The sequence below is a fragment of the Micropterus salmoides genome, unplaced genomic scaffold (assembly GCF_014851395.1).
Source record: "Micropterus salmoides isolate LMB-PRFRI ecotype aquatic unplaced genomic scaffold, ASM1485139v1 Ms_hic_scaffold_2, whole genome shotgun sequence".
Taxonomy (NCBI): Eukaryota; Metazoa; Chordata; class Actinopteri; order Centrarchiformes; family Centrarchidae; genus Micropterus; species Micropterus salmoides.
In genome coordinates, this window is record NW_024041150.1 from 6,599,247 (window position 1) to 6,620,656 (window position 21,410).

The following is a 21,410-nucleotide window of genomic DNA, read 5'->3' on the forward strand; positions in this document are numbered from 1 at the left end:
GACATACCAGAAAATAAAAGATTCAAATTAAATCTTTATTTGCTTGTCTTGTCAAACAACAGGATTCGGAGCTTCCAATCCTCATTAGTGCTTCACTGATGCACCCACACAAATAATGCTCACGACAGCACCCTCCCACACACACACACACACAATATAGTCCATATACACAATAAGTACCGACAGCAACTAAAGCAGGGGGCGAGAAAGAAAGAAAAATCATCATTAACATTCTCAACAGCAGGGGTTTAGCCTTTTTGAACTCCCAGGAGAGAAAGAAGGAGCCTCTTGTGCCTTTAATGGACCTCTATTGGTGAGACAAGTAGAGGCAACACCTACAATAGACTTCTATGGTTTCTTAAGCTTTTTAAACTTCATGGCGCCTCACAGAAAAGAAGACTTTAAGTATGTGTAGATACTTTGAACATTGCTTCTGGTTGTGTCAAAAGCAAGTTGTCTTTCATGTATCTGGAGGGCTGATATTCAGTTTGTGACGCTTTCAAACTCTTCACTGATTTGTCTGTATTGCCTGCTCAGTGTAGAAATGTTATTGTACTGGACTGCAGTAATCATCTAACCATTAACTGCATGATGGTCACTGCAGCACACAGTCTTCCTCTGCAACAGGCGTCCATCCTGTACGACCTTTTAACTCATGGTTAAGTAGTAACAGCTGAGGACTCCAGGTTTGCTCCAGACTGCCGGGCTGAGTGAACCATGCCGATGCTTGTTTGCATATGACGTCACGTCACTGCGTTGCCATGGCGCGAAATGCAGATGGAGGGCAGGAAGTGATTTGCACATTTAGGAAGCACCATAACAAACTGAGAATGTCTGTTTGCGCCGTTTATGGTTGGTTAAATCGATTAAACCGTGAAACCACGAGGAGTTTTATCGTTGTTGTTCATAAAGGGAAAAATGCAACACCGGAAAAAATCTGGAGGAGCTGAATCTGAAAATGTGTGCAGTGATCACTTCTTCAAAGGTGAGTTGATACCTTATGTGGCTACATTTAGGAAGCGTAACAGTTTCCCACTTTGCAAAGTCACAGTAATTGTTTCTTCTTTCTTTGAGTTTGTAAGTTACGCAACGTTAGCAAAGCTAACAACAAAGTGTTTTAAGGTGCAGCCTTATTGAGAGTGCATCGTGCTCTGACTGTGTTTTGGTTGCGCAGACTTTGTGTCTGAACAATGTCACGGTGAATTATAAAGTTTTTTGTGTGATAACCATAGACTGAATGTAAAAGGTGATAACTGGCAAACTGCACCTCGGAAAATAAAACCGGCATGAAATTAAACTGGGCCACATAAGTGGACCAGTCCAGACAAGACACAGTGTGATGGGAGACTTCTCCTCATAGCAACTCATCATTTAAAACAAGACAGTGATTTTCTGTCTCCTAGTCAACTCTGCAAGATGGAAAGCTGTGGATTCACTTTAACTATTGATTATTAAAATGTTCATTAGCTGGGCAGACTGGGCAAAATAGATGCTCTCAGTAATAATTAACATCTTTTTACATTTAAAATGTATTAAAAGCGGCCCTGATGGACCTGATGACATTAATACTAGCAACTATTGTTTTCTATAAATTACAGGTGCTGTGCTGAAGTTTGTCAGTAGATCTGGATCATCAGCCAGTACAGAGTGCAGACCTTTGGAGCAGGTCCCACAGACCCAGGTGAAATACAGGGACCCTCAGCCAGCAGCCCACTAGCACAACTATAGATGTACAGATGCTGGGGACATGTCCCCATCACTTTTTGAAATGGCTGATTTTGTCCCCATCACTTTTTGAAATGGCTGATTTTGTCCCCATCACTTTTTGAATGGCTGATTTTGTCCCCATCACTTTTTGATAGTATTTTAAAATGCTTCTGAAATCTAACAAGAGCTGTGAAAGTAACTTAAGCTAAAAAAAAACAATTTGCTGGCATTATATTACATTATATTTTTACCTTAGACCTGAATGTTGTATAAAAGACATTTCAACCATAAATATCTCCAGAATGCAGGAAAAGGATATGTACAGTATTTACATAGTTAAGGATTGTTATGGTGAACAGTAATAATAATAAATAGTAGCAGCAGAATATTGCACATTTAGTTTAAGCAGGTGTTATTGCACGAAACAGATAATTGTCAAGTATTGCTTTTAAATTTTGTTTAATCTGGTCCTGGTTTGTTTGAGTGAAAGAAGAACTTCTCAAATATATTTGTCTATGTTCTAAGATGTTTGTTTATCTCCACTTGCTCTATCTCTGATGGAAATATCAGGCCAGTGGTCAACTAGTCAGAAATGCACGGCCTGCCGCACATGACCAAAAATGTAGCCTGCAAAACCTGCAACATATGCAATGCAGAGCAGCCGCATAAGCTTAGGCTAAAGAAACAATTGCAAGAGTTCGATGAGAAGCGGGAGAGCTGGGTCCTTACCCAGAAAAATAATCAGACCCCTCTCACATACAGGATGATGCGTATATGTTGCTATGTGATTGTTGTTGTTATTTTCATGCAGGTTATATTCCAAAGGTCCCTTATATGTTTAATATGAATCTCTTTTTATGTGTGTGTGTTTGTGTAAGGGCTATATTACTGAAGGCCTGCAAGAAAAAAAAATGCCTGGGTGTCTGAGGTTTGTGCACCCCGTTGCCAGAGACATCCAATACATGTCTTACAGATAAAGGACCTGTATGATGTTGTTTTCAAGGTGAGAATGTTCTGTATAAATAAATCACGTGTGTCCACGTCACAGAAAAGGCTGTTTGCCTTCTCTCGACTAGGGGAGCTTTCAGATTATGGTTGATACTTTTAGCTAACTTATTGAAACTAACTGTGGGAGGTTGAAAGCTAACCCGCTGCTATTTAACTGCTCGCATTTACGTATCAATAAAATAATACTGTGGGGGTGGTGATGGTGCAGTGGATAAACGGCTCGATTCCCTCTGGGACACCCATCAATCTGAGCAAGACTGTTAACCTAGTTGCTCCAGAGGCGTGCAACTTCTGACCTATATAGCAATTGTAAGTCGCTTTAAATAAAAGCTTAACAAATAAATATAGATGTAAAATTGCATCTGCTTGGTTTCAGCAGGTTCCTCTTACGGTTTGTACCTGATAATCACTCATGCTTGGTGACAGCGCTTGGTCCCAAACCTAGTGCTCTATGCACATTATAGATGATGCAGATCAGAGCTGCACACGTGACGCGGTCACACTATTGTTTGTTGTGTTTATAACATAAACTATGACGTTGAATTGGGAGACAAGATAATTAGCCACGCTATAATTTTAATTATACAATTCTAGTAGAAAAAGTTGCAACCACAAGACTATCTCCAACATTCATCACATGTCTTGGAAACAGTCCTTTAAATCAAAACAATCAGTAGTTTCTGAATAATTCAGTACTTCTATAATGTAGGTGATGCAGGACAAGAGGATGAACCCTCTTCAGTACCAGTCGAACCCCCAACTGGACCACGAATGGCCCAACCAGATCCCCAGGTAGAAGTGGCCTTACTTCATCCCCCAGCAGCTCCAACTGGACCACCAATGGTGACCCCAGATCCCCAGGTAGCAACATCCCTGCAAGATCCCCCAACACACTCAGCTGGAGCACTGAAGGCCCTGTCTGGACCCCCAGCAGCCCTTATTGGACCACCGAAGTCCCCAAACGCATTGGCAGGAAGGCATAATGTGAAAATGTTAAAAAGATTCAGACTCTGGGCATCCCTGCTTTCAAAAGAAATGGGTATAAAAAAAACTCTCGTCAAATTCCATAAACTGCTCCATTTAGCTGTTATCATCACTTAAATGACGCCTGTGTTTGCCCATATTTAGGATTAGGCCTGTGCGAAATGACTGCATTTTATTGGACGATACAGAAATGTCTATTGTTTTAAAGTTATGCTCTATTGTTTATTTCGTTCTGTCACAAACGTGGTGCGTTCTGTTCTTCTTCTATATGTGCCGGTGTTGAAGGGAAGAAATGCAGGAATAAACAAACATGAAGGAGAGTGAAGTTCACTCAGAACTGGGTAAATACTGCACAGAAGGACTCAGACCATGAAAGCAAAAATGAGGAGCTCGTTCCAAAAAGAGAACTGTGTTTTATGGACAAACAACACTATAATTATCATGATTTGTGTCAGTAATGTTTAATGACTCACCCACTGACATTCTGCTTACTTGATGAAGATATGCTGCTGTTGTGATGTACTATTACTAACAGTGTGTACTTTACTTATACTGCGCTTGAAGCTTGTGCTACAGGAAGTGTCATATAATACCATCTCTAAGGTAAATAAGATGATGTCAAATTGTGTATATAGCCATTTAGCCATATGACCGCAGTATAAACATTATAAAGTGTAAAGTAGTGGAATGAGAGGATGGACACTGGAGATTTGCAGTATTGAGGGCTGAATAGAGCTGAGGGTCAGGGACATGACCAGTAAATCACACCAATTCTCCTTTCACTTCACTGGCTTCCTGTTTCTGTGAGGATTGATTACAAGGTCACCCTTCTCACCCACCAGTGCATCTATGGAAAGAACTACTCACCCCTGTAACTACAACACGATCCCTCCGCTCAGCAAACTCAAACTGCCTCCTTCTCGCCAGGACTGAGCTCAGCACCACGGGTGTTTTCTGTTCTGCCGCTCCTCGGATCTGGAATGCCCTCCCCGACCATCTGAGGGCACCTCAGACTACTGAGACTTTCAAAAAAGGACCAAAAGCATTTCTTTTTAGCAAAACGTATGAGTTTTTATCAACCCTGCCAATTGATTTATTATCTGTTTGTATTTTATATTGATGTTTTTAGCTTGCTTTTAAGATTTTATCTGTAGCACTTTGAGATTTGCTTCAAATATAAAGTGCATTACAAATAAAATGTATTATTAAATACTATTATTAGTCCATAAGCTTTGGCTTACGTATTTAACTGTTGCTGTTTTTACAAATCCTCATATCTACAGGTTTTTATTTATGCAACTCACCCCCGTATATAAATTCATAAACGCATTTCATTTGAGATCACACTAAAACTGTTTTCTTGAGATACAATGCAACCGATAAAGATTTTCATAGGGTTAGTGTTTGTGAAAAACATTTCAGAAACATGTTCCAAGAGGCACAAATTATTAACATTTATGGATTAGACCGTTTCATGTCTCTTTAAAATGTACGACCGACACAAGGGCTGAGTGGACAGGGTGAAAATTTAATGTTCTCATAGGACTAAACCAAATACATCATTGGAAAGCTATTGATCAGGAGAGTAACATTATGCCAATCTGAAGGCAGTACATGGTTTCTACTTTGAAATACTGACCTTTGAACTTTGACATTTATGTATGTGATTGTTATAACTCAACAACAGAAGGGGATACAATGAGCCGGCTGTTATACAAAGCTCTTGAACTTGTCCATCCTGTGAGGTACCGTTTCGTGTGATCAATAAGGGGCATCACAAAAATTGGTAAAAATTTAATTTCACATTATTATTATTTATAATTTAAAATTCTGACCAAACTAAAACGGACAAAAATATTAGATCAACATACATGTCTGATTATAAAGACTGGCTTTTTTTGATCAACACCAAGAAACATTTGTTCAGTTGATGTCTGAAGGTTATGTTGGTCATCACATGTGGAACCTACAGAATCTTAAAGCAACAACAATACAAGTAAAGGATGTACATTTAGGGAGTTTCAAATTCAAGTTTAAGTTTATTTAGAGCCCAAAATCCCTGTTTACAGTCTCAAAGGGGTTTATAAGCCCACACGTTTATAGCAAACAAAACAGAACACGCCCTTACTTAATCATCATGCATTGCAAAGAGTCTCAGTTAAACAACTGATTATCAAACTGCAATATTAGTGAAGTACTTAGGAAAATGTCCATAAATTACTGCACCATCAGTAGTCCATTGTTTGACATCATGTACCCACTGATGCCCCATCGTGTTCTCAGGACACCTTAGTTCACTGCTCAGGTCTTCCAGTCTCAGAGACTCAGCCTTTTTCAAAGTCTGCATTAAAAGAAAAATATTTTTGCCATTGCCATGTTACTGTCATCTTTCATATATGTATCTGAAACATAACATAATACCTTGACATATCTGCTGGATAATGCAAGATGAAGGCCTTCCTGCTTCCACCCAGTAGCACAGACTGTTAGCATGTAATTCCTGACTCTTTACATTTACATGTCACGCTTTTATCCAAAGCAACTTACAATTGCGATACATGTCAGAGGTCACACGCCTCTGGAGCGACTTGCTCAGGGACACATGTGTGGATGGGTCATAGTGAGGGGGTTGAACCCGGGTCTCTCACACCAAAGGCAGGTGTCTTATCCACTGTGCCACCCACGTTTTGCAGAGCATTAACTTAAAGGAGGCAGCGGGGCCAGATGAACTTCATCCTGTTTTGTTAAAAATGGCAGCAGAAACTATAGTGAAGCCACTCGATTACATCTTTAACCTTTCCATTTACACGATACAGCGCCTACTTCATGGAAACAGGCTTACGTCACGCCATTACTGAAAGCTGTAAGGTATCAAGAATGAGGACCGAAGCAGGAAAGAGGAGTCTGTCCTACTATGGCCCTTCATCCTGGAATGAACTCCGGTCTAGGCTTAAGATTGGCTCACTAATTTCCTTAGCTGCTTTTAAAAAAACAATATCTGACATTCTGACGGACGTATGCACTTGTTTTAAATTAACGGTACGTAGATATTTAGTCCTTATTTCGTTTGTTTATATATTTTAAAGTCATTGCAATTTTGTCTATGTAAATATTTTGTAAGGGTTAAGTAAATCTGTATCTTAATTTATGTAATGTATTGTTTTTCAACTTATGGTTGAAAGATTGTCTTTTATTTGTGTTATACAGGACTCCCTTTTAAAAGAGACCGTGTCTCAATGGGACATTTCCTGTTTAAAAAAAGGCTTATATATGGTCGTTACCTTTCCTCAGGTCAAAGACCGTCTCCTGTGTTTTCTGGAGGTTTCAAATGAGATGGTTGGTGTCACACCATTTAACAGATACTGTAGGTCTGTGTCGTCTTGGTGCACAGAGTCCATATCATTGTGCAAAAGGATCCCAGTATCATTAGGATGTACATTACTGCAGTTATTGGTGTACAATATCAAACGTATCTGTGGTACAATGCAACCCTGTGTTTAGGGTCTCTGACAGCGTCCTGTTGACCTTCACCTGCAGACTCCATTTTGCAGAGCAGAAGGAGGAAATGCCAGTCTGAGGCAGGTGAGAGTTAATCCAACATTAAGTTTTACTGTCAAAGTCTCCGGCAAGATTAAACTAACCCAGGAGACGAACGCAGATCTAAAGAGGACTGACCAGCAGCTGGATGGGTTTATTATACTGTGTGTTACTTCTTCTGTTCTCAGTCTTGTTGAAACTCCTGAACAGTTTCTCCTGCTTCTTGTGTTCTGAGCTCAGTCAGTGTTACTGGTTTCCTCTCAGACTGACTGAAGTCCAAAAGATCAGTGATCGCTGACAGAGGTTTTGTTTTACAGGACTGAATTATAAAGTATTATTTTTTTGTCTGTCACTTCAGCTCCACCTAAAACAATAAGAGGGGAGGAGCAACAGGCTCATGAGAACAGGGAGGAACATGTTCACCTGTAAATGCAGAGGGGGAGGAGCAACACTGAGCAGGTGATCCAGGTGAAAACAGGAAACAGCCTGAAGCTGAAACAGTTCAGTCAGTTCAGACATTTAGAGTGGACAGAAGGAGGAAAGCTGAAGGCTGAGGCAGGTGAGAGTTAATCCAACATTTTATTATGTTACTGTCAAAGTCTCTGAGTCAGTTTTCTCCCTGTGGACTGTAGAGGAAAGAAACTTTAGAGTGAACTCAACACTTTGATTCATCTGTGGACACAAAGTCCTGACTGGCTGCTGTTAGTTTCTGTGTTACTTCCTGTTTTCTCAGTGTTGCGTCTGACTCTTGAACAAACTAGTTTTTCCTGATTCTTGTGCTCTGAGCTCACAGTCAGTGTTACTGTTTCACCTCTCAGACTGACTTCAGACCAGAAGATGAGTGTTTGTGTGGAGGAAAAGGAGGACAGAGCAGAGTCTGCAGGATCCAGCTCTCTGTCTATGAAGAGTGACCAGTCCACTGATAATCCTCCAGACTTCAGTAAAGAACCTGGACCCTCAGACACAAAGTAAGAGATCTGCTGCTTAACTCATATATATATGACTCAGTTCCAGTGAATCAGTTCCCTCTGCCATGTTGTCTGTTGACTTTTTGTTTATTTATTTTATATTTTATTATAAGTGGGCGGTGCAGTGGTGTAGTAGTCAGCACTGTCGCCTCACTGCAAGAAGGTCGTGGGTTTGCATGTTCTCCCCTTGTCTGCTTGGGTTCTCTCTGGGTGCTCCAGCTTCTTCCCACCATCCAAAGACATGCAGGCTAGGTTAATTGGTGGCCCTTAGGTGTGGATGTGAGAGTGACTGGTTGTCTGTCTATGTGTGGCCCTGCGATGGATTGGCTCCAGCCCCCCCTGTACGCAGGATAAGCGGTTGACGATGGATGGATGGATTTTATTATAAGTTCTACTTCCTCTAAGGCCCCATCCACACTACTCCATTTTACTTTAGTTTTTGCTGCGTATCAGAGTTGATCATGAACATGAAGCAGATGGTCTGAGATTGGTCAAAGAATGCAGATGAAGAACTGCACCAGATTTCATTTTGCATGGACCAATAAGTAGCTGGGACTGTTACTGAATGTAACACGGGAGTGAGGTGCTGGAAAACAGACTGGGAGTCGTCACAAAGTAAACGGTGACATGCACAGAGCAAGTGTAGGCTGTAAGTCTTATTTGCACAGTACAGAATATTTTAATAAAAATACCACATCTAAAACTCAGTAGCATTGTGTTTCTGCTCTGGACATATGAGACCCAAAGTCCTCCGTTTTTGCCGTCTTCAGTAAAACTAAAACTCCATCCGGAGTTTCGAAATGAAAAACGGGGTCGGCAGAATTTCCAAAGTTCTCCGTTTTAGGTCTTTTGTTTTCGGAGCAAACGTAGAAAAAGGTCTCCGCTTTAAAAGCAAAACGCAGCAGTGTGAATGTCTTTGACAGTCACCTAGAGAGGCTGTGATCTGATGATGATACCATGTTACAAAATGCTTCCACTAATGCAAACACAATAAAACACATGATAAAAGTAAGAAATTAAAATACATTTAAAAGATAAAAAAGAAAATACATCAGGAAAGGCTTTCTAAAAGGAACTTTGAAACCTCCTAATTATCCACAGCAGCAGCAGCAGTTTGTGTGTTTAGAGGTTCCTGAATGGCTTTTTAATGATTCTTGTGATAAGAATAAAAACATCTTGTGTTTGCAGAGTTCAGTCCAGCAGACAGAGAGCAGAGTCTGCAGGATCCAGCTGTCTGTCTCTGAAGAGTTACCGGTCCCACCGTAAACCTCCAGACTTCAGTAATGAACCTGGACCCTCAGACACAAAGTAAGAGACAGTTTTTACTGTAAACTGACCTGATGGAAGATGATGCATTGAGGATGAAGACAAAATGTTCTGCTAACAGATTTATATTCCTGATGCAGAACTATTAGTGCAGATTCTGTTTCAAACTAAGACCAAAACACCTGAGAACCTCCAGTTCAGGATTTACACTTCAAGAAAATCTTCATATCTTTTCTCACATGTTAAATTTGCTATAAAGATTTAGAACAATTTTTAAAAAAGGCTTTTACTGTGAAGGAGCTGCAGGAAGTGTTGAGTTTGTATTAATACCAAACTCCAGGCAGATCACTCAGTGTTTAATAAGACGGTCAGACAGGAAAAGCTGTTAATGAATGTTTCTGAAAGCAGGAGAGTTAAAATAAAAGGAACTAAAGGAACAATAGTTTTCATCACAGACTGAAAGCTGAATTCAAACAGAAAAGTAACGACACTTTTTACTGTTCTCTGTGACCATCTGAGCTTCTACACAGTGTCGGACAAATCTGGAGATTTTTCAACTACAAGCAACAAATGATTTTAGTTCTAAAGAAATGTCTTCACAGAGAGAGGAAGAGGAGTCCTGTTTCTGTGGAGGAGCAGCCGTCCTGCTGTGTTTTGTGTCAGGACGTCCTGAAGGATCCAGTCTCTACCAGCTGTGGACACTGGTTCTGCAGACGGTGCATCACCTCATACTGGGACCAGTCTGCTTCATCGGGACACTCCTCCTGTCCCCAGTGTGGAAAAAGATCCAGAACCAGAGCTGGACTGCAGACAGCCAGTCAGAGCAGCTCTGTACAAAGTAAGACTGGACATCTGTACATCTTAAACATGGAACCTGCTACATTTCATTACATTACGTTTATTTAGAGACTTACAATAAGAACATTCAACCCAGAAATGACAAGAACCATGCAGGTACATCAGCTTCATCAAATAAGCTGAACTGCTTCAAGAGCTGCGTTTAGTTTCTAGAGTTTCTGCTGTCCTGATGTCAGTGGGGTTTTGTTAAGCGGTAGCTAGACCCCCTTCATAATGAGGGGAGCAAGCTGATTGGCAGTAGCAGAGCATATTGGGCGAGCTGGGCCATTGACAGCATGGTAGGCAAACGGCAGTGACTTGAACTAGATTGGAGCAGCCACCAGTAGCCAGTGCAGGATGTGGAGGAGCGGTGTAGTGTGGCAGAACTTGGGTTGAATCCCAGCCTCCGTGCTGCACTCTGGATGAGCTGCAGAGTTCAGATGGCAAATGCAGGCAGACCAGGAGTGAGTTGCAGTAGTCTATGCAGGAGATGACAAAGAGCCTCCTGGGTGAGGAACAGTCTGAGCTAAAAGTAGCTCATAGAAACAGTGTGTAAAAATGTCTGCAGTGATAAAGAGTGATTAACACTGATATCCTGCAACATATTATGCTAACTAACATGTGCCGCAGAGGTTTTGTGAGGCGACTGAAAACATGGATCTTGGTGTTACAGCTTCAAAAACCCTGACTGAGCTTGTAGTCATTTACAGGGGCCAACCTGAGATGGTCTCCTCCCTAAAACCAAAGCCACATCTGGAGCTACACTGATTGGAAGGAATAAAAATAAAATAAATGTTTTCTTACATAACAGTTGGGACTACAACTTTCATCTAGCTGTGTGACCCTCTGTTCATAACAAATGAACCTTGGACCTGTCAGTACGTTTGTAGCTTCTAAGTGAATCCCATCATCTCCATCATCGTCTCCAGGGATGAAGTTGCGCTTGACTCTTGTCCATTTCTGACGTTCTTGTAGTTGGGGTAGGGACTCCTTAGTCCATCTTTTCCAAAACAGATCGGACATGTACTGAACCTGCTTCCATCTCCGGCGTGCATACTGTAGATGTCCTTCCAAAACAGGTCGGGTGGTAAGCATGGTTTGGCCTTAAGAAGAAGAAGGTGGTTAGGTGTCAATGCTTCTAAGTCATTTGGATCTGTGGATTCTTTAGTGATAGGTCTACTGTTGAGAATTGATTCCACTTCACAAAGCACTGTGTGGAGTCCTTCTTCATCCAGACCTCAAAGTGGAGTTGAGGATTTTCCTGATGGAGCGAATCAACCTCTGCCATGCTCCTCCATGATGTGATCCACTTGAAGGGTTGAAGATCCACTTGATCCCGTTTTAAAGTCAGAGCATCATTGATCTTCTCAAGGTTCCATCCTTCAATGGCTCTTCTCGGCTCACGCTCTGCTCCGACAAAGTTGGTGCCGTTGTCTGAGCGTAACTCTTGAACCTGTCCTCGTCTCGCTATGAAACATCTCAAGGCGTAATGAAAGAGTCTGTGTCCAATGATGAAGCCACTTCAATGTGTACTGCTCTTATTGCCAAACATGTGAAAATGACTCTGGATCTCTTCACAAGGATTCTCCCACACTTGACTTCAAATGGACCAAAATAGTCCACTCCAGCATGACCAACCTCTTGACGAATGTGTCGCAGAATGAGGTCAGTAATATGAAGATCTTTAGTTAGCATGGCAGGACGCTTGTCTGTTCTTGTTTGGACCTCTAGACATCAGTTTTATTTGTCTTTACTGTTACTTAATTAAATTGCTGCTGATGTAAACTCAACATTTCATGGTGCTTTCCGCCAGCAGAAGCCTTTTATTGTGAAGCAGCTATAGGAAATGGTGAGTTTGTCACAGAGATTTGCAGCACTTTGTTAATGTGGCTATTCAATGAAAACAAGACATGAACATGTTCTGCCTTATTTGATCGGTGGATCAGTTTTAAAATTCACAGGGAGGAAGGAACAGCCACAGTGAGCTGTTCAGATGAAGAGCTGCAGACGAGCTGTTGAGGCTCAGCCTGTCGCCTCTGCTGTCAATCAAACACATACACTTATACACAGTCAGAGAGAAGAATCAGCATTTCTGATTTATAACCTTTACGTCTCTAGTTCTTCTTATATTGATCGTCGATTGTCAAAGTTTCTTTGTTTTGTCTCAACTTTCTTCTCTTCTTTAGTGAGAGGTGGTCTGCAGGAGGTTTTAGATGAACATAAGATCAGTCTGAGGAGGAGATGTGAACGTGTGACTGAAGGAAGTGATGAAACAGGAAGTGGAACCCTCCTCAACAGGATCTACACTGAGCTCTACATCACAGAGGGACAGAGTGAAGAGGTTAATACCCAGCATGAGGTGAGGCAGCTTGAGACAGCTTCCAAGAAGGAGACCCTCCATGACACTCCAATCAGGTGCCAGGACATCTTTAAAGCCTTACCTGGCCAACAGAGAGCCATCAGAGTGGTTCTGACCAACGGCGTCGCTGGCGTTGGAAAAACCTTCTCGGTGCAGAAGTTCACTCTGGACTGGGCAGAGGGCTCGGAAAACCAAGATGTCGGTCTGCTGGTTCTGCTCTCGTTCAGGGAGCTGAACTTGATCAAAGATGAGCGGCACAGTCTCCTCACGCTGCTCCATGTTTTCCATCCAACATTACAGAAGGTCCCAGCACAGAAGCTCGCCGTCTGGAAACTGTTGTTCATCTTTGACGGCCTGGATGAAAGCAGACTTTCATTGGATTTCCACAACAGTGAGGTTGTGTCTGATGTCACACAGAAGTCATCAGTCAACCTGCTGCTGACAAACCTCATCGAGGGGAATCTGCTTCCCTCGGCTCTCGTCTGGATAACTTCCCGACCTGCGGCGGCCAATCAGATCCCTCCTTCGTGTGTCGGCAGGGTAACGGAAGTACGAGGCTTCACTGACGCCCAGAAGGAGGAGTACTTCAGGAGGAGAGTCAGTGATGAAGAGCTGTCCAGCAGAATCATCTCACACATCAAGACCTCCAGGAGCCTCCACATCATGTGTCAGATCCCAGTCTTCTGCTGGATCACTGCTACAGTTCTGGAGCACATGTTGACTACAGAGCAGAGAGGAGAGCTGCCCAAGACCCTGACTGACCTGTACTCACACTTCCTGCTGGTTCAGATAAAGAGGAAGAAGCAGAAGTACGATGAGGGACATGAGACGAGTCCACAGGAGCTGACGGAGGCTGACGGAAGGTTCTTCTGAAGCTGGGGAGGCTGGCGTTTGAACAGCTGGAGAAAGGAAACATCATGTTCTACCAAGAAGACCTGGAGCAGTGTGGTCTTGATGTCACAGAGGCCTCGGTGTACTCAGGAGTTTGTACAGAGATCTTCAAAAGAGAGAGTGTGATCTTCCAGAAAACCGTCTACTGCTTTGTTCATCTGAGCGTTCAGGAGTTTCTGGCTGCAGTCTACATGTTCCACTGTTACACCAGCAGGAAGACAACAGTAGTGGAGACTTTCCTGCGAAAGACATCCCTGGAGATCTTCCTGAAGAAAGCCCTAGAGAAATCTCTCAAGAGTAAAAATGGCCACCTGGACCTGTTTGTTCGCTTCCTTCATGGCCTCTCTCTGGAGTCCAACCAGAGACTCTTAGGAGGCCTGCTGGGTCGGACAGACAACAGTCCAGAAATCATCCAGAGAGCCATCAAGAACCTGAAGAAGATGAACAGTGGTGAGATCTCTCCTGACAGAAGCATCAACATCTTCCACTGTCTGACGGAGATGAACGACCACTCAGTACATCAGGAGATCCAAGAGTTCCTGAAGTCAGAGAACAGATCAGAGAAGGAACTCTCTGAGATCCACTGCTCAGCTCTGGCCTTCATGCTGCAGATGTCAGAGGAGGTTCTGGATGAGTTGGACCTGAAGAAGTACAACACATCAGAGGAGGGACGACTGAGACTGATTCCAGCTGTGAGGAACTGCAGAAAGGCTCAGTAAGTCCAGATGTGATTATCAGCAATGTAAAGACGAAGCATCAGTATTACAGTAAGCAAGCTAGCGTATTGAAATAATTCTACATGTGTTACACTACAAATGTCTACAGAATGTTTTGGGTTCATAGCTGTCAAGTCAAAGAAGCATCTACTATCATTAATCATTAGGGGTTATTATGAACTTTTGTAAACATCAAAATTAGTTTACAATTTTTAAACAAACTTTCAAATTACACATTAAATAAATTATATAAAATGGAAAAATAATTAGAAAAATAATACTGCTGCAAACTATGACCAAGTTCTCTACTCAGATTTATTAATGCTTTTATTCACAAACAATATGTTGAACATATAAAGCAGAGAAGCATGCAATACCAGGGGAGCATAGGGCTGACCGAAATACACACAAACACAAAAAATAAAAATATTTTTTGTAATGATAATAAAATAAAGGGGATCACAAATCAGCACTGAAAGATGTTAAACAGAGTAAATAGATGCAAGGTCTTGATAGCTTTCCTGTTTTTAGACTATAGGATTGTCTTGACGTACTGTCTGACTTCGTTTTCAAAAATGGCAAAGGGAGTTTTGTGGTTGGAGAACCTAGATTTGTGAATCTGTGATTTTGCCAGCAATAATATCAAGTTGATGATTAAGAAGTAATTTGCCTTTATAGAAGGGTATGTTAAAAAAAACCAATACATTGTCATAGGAAAGTAAGAATTCAGAGTCAATATATTGGGAGATAAATGTACAAATGTCTTGCCAAAAGGTGCAGGAGTGAGGACAAGACCAAAATAAATGATGCAAGTCTTCTTCAGCCATTTGACAAAATGAGCAGTCCACATCAATGTCCTTTTTATATCGTCGTAGAAATACCTTGCAGGGATAAAAGCGATGCAGCATTATAAAAGATACTTCCTTAACCTTATTTAAAATTAGATATTTGGAAGGCAGGCACCAAATTCTTTCCCAGTCCAGATTTGGAGTGAGGTTATTCCAATAAGGAACAACATTTGGAACAGAGACTATTTCTTTTTGAAACAGAGAACGTATAGATCGGTTAATGTTTCTCAAATTAGAGGAGAAGCAGATCTGGCCATCAGTCGACATATAAGGATCCAGTGGCAAAAAAGTTGGTATGGATACTATATTTTTTAAGAAGCATTAGAGCACCACAAGGGATTGCATCAAAAACTAAGACGTATTCCTTTGGCGGTATAGGAATACCAGACTTGTCTAGAAGTTCGGAGTATGACAATAATTCACCACTAGAACTGAGGAGCTGTATTACCAGATAAATTCCATGGATAAACCAGTTTTCCAAGAACAATGATTTGTGTTTAGACAGAATGTCTCTGTTGTTCCAGATGTAGTATTTGTGCAGGGAAAAGTTGTATTTATAAACTAAGGACCAGGAAAGGAGCAATTGTTTGTGAAAATTTGATAACTTTAAGGGGATTTTTTCAACATTGTAGCTGCAAAGTAGGAGGAACTGAAGACCTCCAAGCTTTGAAAACAGGTAGTTCGGAATAAAATTCCAGATTGAGTTAGGATTTTTTAAAAACTGTTTTATCCAATTTATCTTAAAGGTGTTGTTGAGGGTGGAGAAATCAAGAAAGTTTAGACCATTTACATAAGAGTTCATTAATACTGATTTTCTAACATAGTGGGTTCTATTTGTCCATACAAAGTTGTATAGCAGGTTATCGATGACCGTAGAGGTCCGTTTGTTGACATCTAGAGATAAGGCTGCATAAGTAAGATGAGATATGCCCTCAGCTTTGGTAAGCTAAATTCTTCCTTCAAGAGATAAGTCTCTTTGAACCCAATTTTTTTTTTTTTGTACCTTTCCCACCACTGGGTTGAAATTCAAAGAGCATCTGGTGTTGTTGTTTTTGTTGATTAAAAAATTCCAAGGTAGGTGACGGACTCTTTCACTGGAATGGTAGAGATAGACGTAACGTTGCAACTTTTGAGGGCGAGCAGCTCACACTTACTGATGTTTAAAAAATGTAAATGCTCTGTATTGCGACCACTCAAAGCGCTTTTACACTACATCTGCATTCACCAGTCAAACACATTCATAAACTGAGCCTAAGTGCTCAAACAGAAACTAACATTCACACACATTCATACACTGGAACAGCCACCAGGGGCAATTCGGGGTTCAGTATCTTGCCCAAGGACACTTCGACATGCAACCAGGGGGAGCCAGACCGCCGACCTTTCGATTAACAGCCAACCCGCTCTACCTCCTGAGCCACGGCCGCCCCAGAGGCCCAGAGAAGACCAGAGGCTTTAGTGAATGTCTTAATTGTATCGATAGCAACTGAAAACTGTGAGGCATCCTTTAAAAAATAAAGTGGTATCATCAGCTAGTTGACTAAGTATTATTTCTTTTCCAACTATTGTGAGCAATTTGCATTCTTATACATGGTTTTAATGGCTGCACAAAAGTAAGTGCCAAAGCAAAATTTATCTAAGGCCTGTAAGAGAAAGATAGATGTTCGACTGTGTCAAAAGCCTTGCAGAAATCTAAAAACCATATATAGCCATCATCATCATCACTAAGATCAGCGTAATCAATGAGGTCCAACACAAGTCTGATGTTATTAGATATATGTCTATGCCTCATAAACCCGGTTTGGTTTTCATCAATTGGTCCAAAACAGCTTTTAATCTTTTGGCAAAAACTAGAGCTAGGATTTTGTAATCATTATTAAGAAGGCAGATTGGTCGCCAGTTGTCAATGCACAGTGGGTCTTTCCTATGCTTTGAAGTCCTTGAGATAGAGTGAGGGGGAGCGTTTGGTTTTCAATGCTTTCTGTGTATACACGGTGAAGGAAGGGAGCAAGATTTTGTCTGCAAAAGCAATATAAAATTCAGCGGTAAAGCCATCAACACCTGGAGATTTGTTAACTTTTAGACGGTGAATGGCATACAGAACTTCATCTGCAGTTATTGGGTTATCACAAAAATCTTTTTGGTCATTCAATATTGATTTTGTTTTAGTGAGGTATCCTAAAAAGGTGTTAGCTATCTTTTGGGGATCATCATCTCCATCATCGTCTCCAGGGATGAAGTTGCGCTTGACTCTTGTCCATTTCTGACGTTCTTGTAGTTGGGGTAGGGACTCCTTAGTCCATCTTTTCCAAAACAGATCGGACATGTACTGAACCAGCTTCCATCTCCGGCGTGCATACTGTAGATGTCCTTCTGAAACAGGCCGGGTGGTAAGCATGGTTTGGCCTTAAGAAGAAGATGGTTAGGTGTCAATGCTTCTAAGTCATTTGGATCTGTGGATTCTTTAGTGATAGGTCTACTGTTGAGAATTGATTCCACTTCACAAAGCACTGTGTGGAGTCCTTCTTCATCCAGACTTTGTGTCCTCAAAGTGGAGTTGAGGATTTTCCTGATGGAGCGAATCAACCTCTGCCATGCTCCTCCATGATGTGATCTACTTGATCCCGTTTAAAGTCAGAGCATCATTGATCTTCTCAAGGTTCCATCCTTCAATGGCTCTTCTCGGCTCACGCTCTGCTCCGACAAAGTTGGTGCCGTTGTCTGAGCGTAACTCTTGAACCTGTCCTCGTCTCGCTATGAAACATCTGAAGGCGTTAATGAAAGAGTCTGTGCCCAATGATGAAGCCACTTCAATGTGTACTGCTCTTATTGCCAAACATGTGTAAATGACTCTGTATGTCTTCACAAGGATTCTCCCACGATTGACTTCAAATGGACCAAAATAGTCCACTCCAACAAAACTGAATGGAGGTACCTCTGAAGAAACTGTCTTCAGGCAAGTCTGCCATTTATTGTTGGCCTGCAGCTCCGTATAGCCGACGACAGACCACACATCGACAAGATCTTCCTTATGGAAACACTAGCACCAGGGATCCAGTATCTCTGATGTAATTTGGACAACATGTGATTCTTGCCTCCATGACCAACCTCTTGATGAATGTTTCGCAGAATGAGGTCAGTAATATGAAGATCTTTAGTTAGCATGGCAGGATGCTTGGACTCTTCGGACATGACAGCCTTACTAAGTCGTCCTCCAACTCTCAATACACCATCATCCAGTACAGGATTCAGCTTGTATATGTGACTGTCTCTTTTCACACACTCTCCCCTTTGGAGGCTTGAGAACTCTTCTGAGAATCTTCTTCTGACAGAATTTTATTACCTGCATCTCGGCTTCCTTGATCTCTCCCACTGAGAGATAATCACGACAGAGCTTGTTTTTGAAGTTGTGCGGCTCACTGTGGACCGCACCTTCCTTCTGAATTGTATCTGACGCAGACTGAGCAGGACATGCAGTATCTTCTTTCCTTTTCCTGAGACTCATGAGCAAACCCTTGAGCCTTAGGATCCAGCCAATCACTCTTGTGAGACGTGTCCAAGATGAGGTGCGATTGATCAACATGTCACGGGTCGTCTTCACCTTGGGCTGCACACACTTCAATAGCAGCTGATACCTTAACCTCAGGGTCTCCATCCGGCAGTTCTTGCAAGTTGTCTGGGTTGACGGGCCAATCCTCTTCTGGCTGCATAAGAATGAGGACCAGATGTCCACACTTCATTCCTCAGAAATGGCTCGGGCCCTGATCCCTGAGGAGGCCACGTCCGCTGGATTTATCCTGCAGGAAAACTTGACAACAAATATGACAACAAAAAACTTGACAACAAAAACAATTGACAACAAATATGTGCAAAATTACAGGTTTGTGCATGATACGAAATGAAGTAATATTTGTGTCAGTGGGGGAACCCGGGCCTTGTTGATGAGGCTGCAGATAGGAAGAAGCTGTTTGTGGCGAGAGGTTTTGATCCTGATGAACCGCAGCCTCCTGCCAGAGGGGAGAGTCTGAAACAGTTTGTGTCCGGGGTGGGAGGATCAGCTGCAATCTTTCCTGCTCGCCTCAGAGTCCTGGAGGAGTACAGGTCCAGAAGAGATGGAAGATTGCAGCCAATCACCTTCTCTGCAGAGTGAATGATGTGCTGCAGCCTGCCCTTGTCCCTGGCAGTGGCAGCAGCGTACCAGATGGTGATGGAGGAGGTGAGGATGGACTCAATGATGGCGGTGTAGAAGTGCACCATCATTGTCTTTGGCAGCTGAACTTCACTTAGTAACCGCTCCTATATGAGCCAGTTCCGAAATCGCCTGAGCCGGAAGCAATGCGAAATAAAACTTTGCATTAGGAAAGAAGGGGGGACAAAACATAGATTTGAAATGAAACATGTATAATGCCTCCTCTGCCTATCAGGTGATTAACCTCGCCACAAATCCACACAAGTTAACAGCTGGATCATCTTATTCTCTGGCTAATTTGCAGGAGAATAAATATAACAATAATCTCACTCTCGCCTGCGCCCCTTAACGTTAGTTAGCGAGTATGCCCAGGGCTAACGACGCCGCTGGTGATGGAGGTGATGTTCAGCTCCTACTTGAGCTTCCAGTGATCCAGTGTCTGCACTCTTGTTTCTATACTGAGTCTGTTTTAGTTTTCTTATATACAGACATACATACATGTCGTATCTGATCTGCTGAACTAACATCACTTGAAGGTTGTGAATTATAGCTTCATTTAACTTTGCTATTCTAGTCCCAGTTTCTGAGCTTTTCATATGAAGGACTGTTCTGTCCATTTTCACATACAATATCTCTAATTATTGTTGATTTGAAGGATGTGAAGGGAGGCCATTCCCTCTTAAAGACCAAACGAACACCCCCCTCTCCATCGTCATTAAAAGGTGACTTTACATTGTTTAGTTCCATCAATGAATGTCTCTTCGTGTGTTTAGCTACATTAGAACTGAGTTTGATTTAGAAACGGTAAGGAAGCTCTGTCTCTCTGGTAGGATTTAATGGACTGGTCTATAAACTGGAACACTACTTTAGTGATGTTCACTGTTAGAGAGCGTTCTAAAGCTTTTTCCCATTGTTCTCCTTTTCCATCTGGTCACCTTAAGATGTCAGACAGTGTGTTTCCTTTCTGCAACATTTCACATCCGTCACATTAAAGTCAGACACGCAGAGGAAACACAGCACCATTTAAACTGTGGTTCTTAAAACTGCAACCACAGTCTTTGGTATTTATCAGCTGGTTTCCTCAGACAGCACTCATTACACAGTCAGCTGCTGGGACGCCTCCAGGTTCATTCTGCCAGAATTAGAGCTCAAAACTATTAGCTAAACTATTATGAAATTAAATTATACTACCTTTATACTAATTATAATATGAATGCACCAGGAGCCATTAAATTAATTCAATGAGAGATGAAAAGCAGATGGAGTGCATAAGATAACAAAAATACACCGACAAGCGCCAGACTGAGGGAAATACAGTGGAGAACAGTTACAACAGGGATTTTACAGGTAATTGAACTTATGTTAAATAAGTTTAACTAATACAAATCACAGCCCCCTGCTCAATATGCTGTCATATATATTGTTACGTAACAGTCATGATTTGGCAACACTTTTGTTTGAAACTGCAGTTTGCAGTTCATTATGTTGCCAGGACTCGTCAACATGTGGACAGGAGGAGCTCAATATCAAACCTTGTGATCAGTGGCTGACCAGCTGAGCCGCAGCCGCTCATGTTAATGTGCTTTGTGATTAAAAAGAAATGTTTAAGTGTCAGATGTTATTATACTTTAAGTTTTATATTCTGTCCACAGACTTTCTGGCTGTGGACTCTCAGAGACTCACTGTGAAGTTGTGGCCCTCAGCTTGAAGTCCAACCCCTCCCATCTGAGAGAGCTCTACCTGAGTACAACAAGCTGCAGGATTCGGGAGTGAAGCTGTTGTCTGCTGGACTGGAGAGTCCACACTGTAGACTGGAGACTCTGAGGTCAGGTTTTTTATTCTTTTTTTTTCCTTTAGTGGTTAGTCCTTGACTGTGGCAGCATGTTGAGCTCCACATTTAAAATCTTATTACAACAAAGAACACTCGGTAGTTCACTTTGAACCTCTTAAAGTATTGGTTATTGTTAGGTTTAGTGGAAGATTATTGCTGGGTTTAAAATAAGTATGTTAGGTAGTCACATGACTTAAGTTGTGTAATTACAGAAAATACACTTTTTTTGCTGGCGGCCTTTTGCCTGTAAACAAGAGATCATTTCATCC

At 41.8% G+C, this 21,410-nt stretch overlaps 2 protein-coding genes across 2 annotated transcripts in view; both read left to right on the forward strand.

The window, feature by feature from the left end:
- LOC119911344 (NLR family CARD domain-containing protein 3-like) overlaps positions 1-21,410 on the forward strand; it is a 125,865-nt gene that overhangs the window by 61,868 nt on the left and 42,587 nt on the right. The window contains exons 2-3 of the mRNA XM_038730203.1: positions 8,055-8,204; positions 9,393-9,512. Coding sequence (XP_038586131.1) covers positions 8,074-8,204; positions 9,393-9,512 — 251 coding nt within the window. The 5' untranslated portion in view covers positions 8,055-8,073. The remainder of the gene's footprint in view (positions 1-8,054; positions 8,205-9,392; positions 9,513-21,410) is intronic.
- On the forward strand, positions 13,569-21,098 carry LOC119911391 (NLR family CARD domain-containing protein 3-like). The gene is made up of 2 exons (XM_038730281.1): positions 13,569-14,272; positions 20,963-21,098. The coding sequence occupies exons 1-2, from the start codon at positions 13,584-13,586 to the stop codon at positions 21,081-21,083; spliced, it is 810 nt and encodes a 269-aa protein (XP_038586209.1). The 5' UTR covers positions 13,569-13,583; the 3' UTR covers positions 21,084-21,098.

Coding starts and splice junctions, on each gene's coding strand:
- LOC119911391 (XM_038730281.1), top strand. CDS start 13,584: ATGTTCTACCAAGAAGACCTGGAGCAGTGTGGTCTTGATGTCACAGAG. Junction 14,273..20,962: donor AGGAACTGCAGAAAGGCTCA/GTAAGTCCAGAT, acceptor TTCTGTCCACAG/ACTTTCTGGCTGTGGACTCT.